Consider the following 8,560-nt stretch of genomic DNA (forward strand, 5'->3'; position numbering starts at 1 on the left):
CGCAATGGCAGGTTCTGATTGGCCGAGAGGAGTAGAGAAGATACCGAGTAACTCACAGAGGAGATGATATCTGACTGAAATTAGCATTGTGTTGCAGAAAACGCAGTAAATTATACGTCAGCAGGAGATTCCAGACAGTTTCGTGGATCGTAGACAAAGTTTTTACACGCAGGTAAACCCTGGATATTTATCAACAGCGGGAAATGTTGGAATTTTAATGTTGGACTCGACTTTATTTATTTAGGCGTGTTAGGTTCTCAGTTTACAGTTTACATACAGAGAATTGTATTATGAAGAACGTAAAAGATCGAGCTGAACATCAGCGACAAGAAATGTTGCTAATGAATAAATAAATAAATAAATAAAAAAAAACACTGTGTAGGTTATTACATGATGTTTCGACATAGTAATTTTTATTGGATAGCAAAGAGGAACAAATTTTATATAAACTCTTATGATTCCGTTTTTGACATTTAGAATTTTTTTTACAATTAGGCAAAACATTTAATATATTATATAAATATTAATATTTAAACACAGGCATGTGTAAGGACACATTTTCTTTATATGTAAACAATAGAACATATGTTAATATATTGCAATATATTAACATAATCATTAAAATATCATTATAATTATACCCAAATTTGGAAATAAATTGAAATATTATGTTATATATATATATATATATATATATATATATATATATATATGCATTATATATTATATATATATATGCATTATATATTATATATATAATGCATAATTAATGTCACCTTGTGTACTGCTTACAAATAATTTTAAAAAATCATGAAAAGTAATAAATTTGCTATGAATTTCCACGTCGATTTTCATATAATGCCCTCTAAACAAATTGTTTAAAAAAATTCGGTAAAATGATCTAAAGATCCAACGAGTCCTCGGTTTACACGAATAAAACTGTAAACATTCAACAATTTAAAAGCTGATGATGTTATTATTTTTTGCTGACGTGAAGCTAACACAGCTAATTCTACTGAATTCTGCAGAAAGACTATCTAATGGATAAAAGCAGATGTGGGAAATAAAGTATTTTACGCACACACACACACACACACGCACACACACGCACACACAAACACACGCACACACACGCACTCACAAACACACTGATGACTCAAACGATCCATTTGCAAAGATGCTGCATTATGGGTCTCTTCACTGACAATGTAATCTTTACAAGAGGCTTAATTGGTGTGTCATCATCCCACACACACACACACACACACACACACACATACACACACACACACACACACACACACCCTAATGTAGATATAACATTATTAACCTGCTACCAGCCAACTTATTTGTGTTTGCCTGGTCTCTGACACATTTCTGCCTGTTGGGTCGCAACCACCTGTCACTCTGAGCACTTCCCATGTTTTGCAACAAGCCTGACTTTCACAGAAACACACACACACACACACACACACACACACACACGGGTCAATACTTTCACAATATACATCTTATGCCTTCCTTTTCTCAAAATTAAACAGCCGATACCTCAACCATGGCACCCAAAATACTCTATGTGAGTGAGAGTGAGAGTGTGTGTATGTGTGTGTATGTGTGTGTGTGTGTGTGTGTGTGTGTGAGTGAGAGTGAGAGTGTTTATTTGCTGCAAACACCTGCTGAGCCTCTTGTCTGCTTGTTTTTTTTTTCAGTCCATGCTCATAGTAAAAAAGAGGTGTGTGTGTGTGTGTGTGTCTGTGTGTGTGTGTGTGTGTTTAATAGTCTGTCTCTGTTCAGTCAAAACAATTATTGTAATCTGTCTTGCCAATTCTGTAGAATTCCTCACACACAGGTCTTTGCACAACAATCGCATTGAAGGTCACCTGGAAATGCACAGATGCGTGACTCAATAACATGCACACATATAAATGTTAAACACACACACACGCACACCCACACACACACACACACACACCAACACCAGCTTGGCTAATCAAGTTCAGATTAATTTGGAATAAAAGGAACAGTTTGTTCACAACGCACGAATGTTGCACAGCGATGCTTTAGAAATCGTAACGGCAGCAAAACAGAAGTTCAACACAAAAGAAACGCACGAAAAGAAAAGAGGAACAGCGCGTGCACATGCGACCTGCGCAGCACCCAGACAGACGAGGTTAAACACGGACATGCTTACCAGAACACAAAACAGTCGAATAACGCTCACCGCTTGAGTTCTGACGTCTAGTTAAAGTGTTTCTATGTTGTATACAAATTACTGTATAAATTGCGTAGGTTTTTATACACAAACCGGAGTCCGAGTCCCGAACCCAAACACAAGCTCGTGTCCAAACTAGTCGGCGTAATACAGCACTACAGAAACTCGGATCTGAAAATTCACAATGACGACGTTTACACGGACAGCAGTAATCTGATTATTGAGCTTACTCTGAGTAAGATAATAATGTGATTAAGGTGTTTACATGAGTCGCTTTTAGAATACTCCTGTCATGTTCCTGTGTTACATGTTCTAGAATGTAGATGGATTAACAGCACACGTCATTACGTCCCCGCGCCACGCCGTCCGACGTCCCTCCAGAATTTCACGTATCGACATACAGTTGGTCTTCGTTATGATACTGTATACAGTTTAGGGTGTTAATTTTACAAAAGCTTCAAGTGCGGTTCATTATTTGTCGTGCTGTACGTGCAAATAGACTGCGTACTTACCTACTATATATTAACTGAAATACATGTATTTCACCTACTATACAGCAGGGAAGTACGCAGTTTGGGACGCAGACGTGCGCTCTTGTTTGCCGTAAAACGGTCGAGCGTTGCCGTGTGTGTACGTGTCCTGTCACACAATGCGGTGAAAACTCCCACACGACGTTAATAGTGTGATTAAGGTGTGTACGTGTCTGTAACGCACGTCGACAATGCGACTAAAACAGGAATACTCCACACGCCTTCATTCCATTTGTGTTTACTCTGAGTATGACTTTAATCGGATTAAGGTCATCAATAATCTCTGAGTATCGTCTTAATATCGGATTATTGTTGTCCATGTAAACGTACTGACTGTCTTCCATTAATGCTTGGATGCTAATTACCCCGAGGTTGAGCGCTAGCTAGTAACTTAAGGTCATCAATAATCTCTGTTTACACGCTAGTTCTTAATCCGAGTATGGTCTTAATCGGGTTCATATCGGAATATTGTTGTCCATGTAAACATACCGACTGTACAAATTTGTGTCAAACCTCCTTCAAGCACAAACTAAACATAATCTACACAAATACAGAAATAAACAAAAACAACTGTTAACTGTAGTTTAAAAAAAAACAAAACAAAAACAAACCTAAAGCAACAAACAAATTCCAACTTAGAATAATACACACACTGACGTCGAGGTCTGATCTAGAAATACAGAGACTAATACAGTAGCTACAATCGCTAGTGCGGATACAGTAATAATAATAATAGTAATAATAAGTTGAAGGAGTAACCTAGAAACTATATTCTGAAATAATGAAATTAGAGTCAAGATTAAACCCAGATGTAGAATTTAAGCCCAAAGGTATAAACAAAATAAAAGATTATGGATGATAAATTCTAGAAAAACACAAACTGCATGCGGTTTCGACTCTACGACCGGGTTGTAAGTGTGTGAGTTTTTGTGTATAGATTTCTGAACTGGAGTCATACATCAGATGTAAATTAAATACACTATATGGCCAAAAGTTTGTGCACCCCCGACCATGACACCCATGAGTCCTTTTTGAACACCTCATTTCATCAGATTTGCTGCTATAATGCGCTCCACTCTTCTGTGAAGGCTTTCCACTAGATTTCTGGGCATGGCTTTGGGGATTTGTGTGCGTGTTCGTTCAGCTACGAGAGCGTTAGTGAGGGTGAGGTGATGTAGAGGCGCTGATGTTGATGCGAGGAGACTCCAGTTCCAATTCATCCCAAAGGTGTTCAGTGGGGTTGAGGTCAGGGCTCTGTGCAAGACACTCAATTTCTTCTACCTTCTTCCAACCTTCACACGCCACGTCTTCATGGAGCTCGCTTTGTGCACAGGAGCGTTGTGATGCTGGAACAGTGTTTGGGCCTCTGAGTTCCAGTGAATGGGAACTTATAAATAACGCTACAGCGTATAGAGATGTTCTATACAACTGTGTGCTTCAGACTTTGTGGAGAAGAACCACATACTGTGTGGGTGCGATGGTCAGGGGTGCACATACTTTTGCTCGTAGTGTGTAGAAATACTGAAACTAGTCAAAGCCTAACCTACTGTAGATGCATGAAATATAAAAACTCAACATGGAGAAAAAAATTAAAATAATAATAATATTATTATTATTATTATTATTATTATTATTATTATTAAGTTGAAAACAAGATCCGGAATTTTTTGTGTTTTAACATCAAAACACAGAATGTTTATTTTAAATCTAGAAATGATATTTAGATATTTTATGATATTTCTAACGAGAGTTAGAATCAAAGCCCAACCTAGAAATGTGTCAAACAGATTATTATTTAAAACCTCAACCTTTTTTTTTTTTTTTTTTAACTTTTCATGGAAATATAAAACAATGTGTAAATGTGAATCCGTGGAAACGTGAACACGGAACGCGCAGAGCGGCATGAAAACCCAACCTAAAAAGTACACTTATAAATATTAACATATTAACCTAAATAAATGTAAACGCATATCGTTTTTTCTGGTTTTGTGTTTCTCATATTTTTGTCGTGTGGTTCTGGGGAAAAAAACGCAACTTTTATCGAAAACGCTCATGTATGATTACTGCGTCATCTCCACAATCCCGAGATGGCTGAACTTCATATTTTCAATCCCTTCAGGATTTTACGATCGCAGAAATTGACGCAAAAGCAAAGAAACGCCGCGATATTCTGAGGAACTTGAGATTTTTCAAAATGGCCGCGGATTTTGCGCAGGTCCAGGTCGAGACGTGACACGACTCAATACGAATACAGCTTAAAAGGTCTCGTTTACCAACAAACATCAACACGCAGAACAATTTCGTGCGATGTCGATTTCGCAGATTCGAGTCGTTTTCTTCAAAAAAAAAAAAAGAATTTCACCGCAAAATTCCGCAAAAAACCCCCCAAAATCGAGCATTTTTGGCCGCAACAATTATAAAAAAAAAAACCCCAAAAGCCTCCGCGCAGTTCTGTACGAACCGGTATTGTGACGCTGTTTTCGGTGTTCGGCGTTTCAGTTCCGCGCTGGAGCGATCTGTCTCGTGTGGAAGGAGCTGCATTTTACGATCACGTCGCCAAAACTAATGAAAATGGTGGAAACGCCGTATGAGGTTTCGGAATTAAACTGGATTCGGTGACCAGTGAGGATGCAGATCTGGCAAACCTGCACCCTGTCAGCACTTTACACACACACACACACACACACACACACACACACACACACAGTATTTCACTGTTAGCAGGATGAACTTGTACTAAAACTCAATATGTTGCATAGTGCTGATTTTTGAGTTTCTAGATTACTCTAAAGCTCACACCCACAAACACACACACACACACACACATACACACATACACACACACCCTTTCACACAAATTCACACACACACACACAGCACTAAGGGGCTTGTGGTCTACCAGAGGACAGTTCTGAGCAAACTTAAACTATTAACAGCAGCAAAAAGTAGCCAGGTCATATGCAGAGACACAAGTGTGTGTGTGTGTGTGTGTGTGTGTGTGTGTGTGTGTGTGTGTGTTACAATGAAATACAGTGACAGGATGGTGCGATGAGACAGAGTTACTGTTACCACACCGGAGTTGTTTATTTTCCTGGAACAGCTCGTCTGCAACGTGTTTTATTCGTTTTTAACACTTTCCGACTTGTAAATGTTTTTTTTACACGTTAAATGTATTAAAGAACGACACGTCATGCTTATTTAATAAATAAATAAATAAATAAAGTTCAAGTTTAATAGCTACATGTAATGTTCTGGAGCTCGGGTGAAACGAGTGCGTTCCTCTTCTCACTTACGTTATAGCAGCTACAAACCCTCACTCCCTCACCAGCAGCTTGTCTTTTTGTTGTTTGTTTGTTTGTTTGTTTGTTTGTTTGTTTGTTAACGCGAAACCGCACTGTCCTGAAGATGCAGCGGAAAAAAAACAACAACGTAAAGTTTACAGCTTTGACCTCTGACACCGGAGACTCCTTCCGTAAATGTTAAAGAAATAAACAGGTCCTTGCTTGAAGAAACCTTCACCTTGTGTATATATACCTATACGCAATTACACACAGCGTCCGCCGAGCGAGCTGTTACTATAGCAACGATAATATACTCATATAAACCTGTGAGTTATACTGTAGAAAATTATGATGTCGAATCCTCAGCTGTCAGCTTCATGATGCTGCCTGGGCACTGGTTGTGTACACACACACACACACACACACACACACACACACACACACACTCACAAATGAGAGGAATTTTCCCACAGAGTGGATGTTTAACACAACGTGTGTGGGTGCGTGATAACTGACGGAACACCACCACCACCAGGTCTTGCGTTTCGGGACGTGTGTGTGTGTGTGTGTGTGTGTGTGTAAGCGTGTGTTGGAATCGAACCCTGACGGTTTAACAAGCAGGATTTCTGACATGACAGTAATTCAGCATACACCACACTGCTTCCTCCTGTCACAGCAGCAGGAAAAACAGCATTTCAGTGGTGTGTGGAGGGGAAACACCGTCTCTAACCGGCACTGATGAATACACTCCGTAACATCGCTTATTATTAATCACCTTAATGACACTAACACACACGTATGTGATGTTACACTGAAACTGAGTACGTTTTTAGAGGACGGTACACACACACACACACACACACACACACATATGTGCTCTCATACTGCAGCACCTGCTACTCTAATGCTCACTCATTCCCTCACACACACACACACACACACACACACACACACACAAGTCTTTCTACTCACATATCTCTTGAGCTTTTTCTCCGGTGGGGATTTAACCAGCCATCCGGTACACACCACGTCCCCTGCGCTCATGTCTGTGTCCGGTGTGTGTGTGTGTGTGTGTGTGTGTGTGTGTGTGTGTGCGAGGCTGTGTGTGCGCACACTGAATGCAGAGCTAATCTGATGTCAAGCCTCCAGCGACCAGACAAGGAACTAACAACATCGATCACACACACACACACACACACACACACACACAGAGAGAGAGAGCGTATGTGTGAATGTGTGTGTGTGTGTGTGTGTGTAAGTGAGAGCGAGCGTGTCAGTGTGTGTGAGTGCGTCTGCGTGCGTGCCTGTAAGTGAATCTGAAAGAGAGAGGACATGTATTTGCATGAAAGCAGTCTGTGCGTGTGTGTGTGTCTGGAGAGGGAGAGAGAGAGAGAGAGAGAGAGAGAGGTCCCTCCTTTTGGTGGCCAATGACAAAACAGCACATGACCTTGTGTGTGTGTGTGTGTGTGTGTGTGTGTGTGTGAGTGTGTGTGGGATAGACACAGAATCAGAGTATAAAATGATGTGAGTGGGTTTTTAATGGTTTACTAGGAGAGAGAGAGAGAGAGAGAGAGAGAGAGAGAGAGATACTCTTATTAGTTAAAGGTGTGTGTGTGTGTTTATTTCTACATGGCTTTCTTAACACCAAATGTAGTCAATCAGCTAAGACGCTCATATTGCTAACAAATAATGAACATTTACAGCCTCCAGTTTAGCACGGACGCGATTACATCGTCAAACACTCTCACTTCAAAAGATGGCGTTTATCTCAGTAGCACCGCAACTTAAACACGGATTAGGGTTAACGAATGAGCTTTAAACCTTTGTGAATCGCAGCGGAATGTTAAAACGAGATCGCGTTTAAATCATTTGACTTTTTTAAGCTAAACTATAATGTATAACTCAAAACGTACGGTGTGTGTAAGTTGAAATATTGTGTGTGTTATACTTGGTTTGTTTTTGTTTTTTTCCATGTTTGTGCGTCAATTAAATGTCTCGGATGCCTTGCTCCTATTTAAGAAAAATCTCAGGAAGGTTGAGCTCAGCAGCTGCGTAACCCGACTCTGAAGTCCAGCAACTTTCCCCGTGTAAACAAGTACAACACTCATAACCATGGTGTCAGTGTACTGAGGGAAATGTGCCAGGGTGCAATAATCATTATTACTAACCCTATTATTCATTTAGCTGGCTTGAGTTATTCATTTCTCCTGATTTCTGTCAGTAAAATAACTTTAGCTCATGCTAAGTGCCTTTCTGAGAGGATTACATAACGTTGTGTGAAAATATGTGAATTTGTCGCCCTCTGGTGGCTGAAGTTAATTACAACAGCCACGTTGTTTCCTCCCAACGAAATGAAATGTACTACGTTTTTCACAAGGTGAAATCTTTATCGATAACGTGTGTTGTTTTATAATTTATATGTATATAATAATAATAATAATAATAATAATAATAATAATAATAATAACAACACTGAATCGACTTTATTAAGGGTTTGTTTTTGTCTCTTTGGTTCTCGCGAGATTTCCGCGAGACTT

At 39.5% G+C, this 8,560-nt stretch overlaps 1 protein-coding gene across 1 annotated transcript in view; it reads right to left on the minus strand.

The window, feature by feature from the left end:
• Positions 1–7,459, minus strand: part of gab3 (GRB2 associated binding protein 3) — a 20,528-nt gene extending 13,069 nt beyond the window's left edge. The window contains exon 1 of the mRNA XM_053617754.1: positions 6,996–7,459. Coding sequence (XP_053473729.1) covers positions 6,996–7,067 — 72 coding nt within the window. The 5' untranslated portion in view covers positions 7,068–7,459. The remainder of the gene's footprint in view (positions 1–6,995) is intronic.
• Positions 7,460–8,560: the final 1,101 nt, after the last annotated feature.

The sequence above is a fragment of the Ictalurus furcatus genome, chromosome 28, assembly GCF_023375685.1.
Source record: "Ictalurus furcatus strain D&B chromosome 28, Billie_1.0, whole genome shotgun sequence".
NCBI lineage: Eukaryota > Metazoa > Chordata > Actinopteri > Siluriformes > Ictaluridae > Ictalurus > Ictalurus furcatus.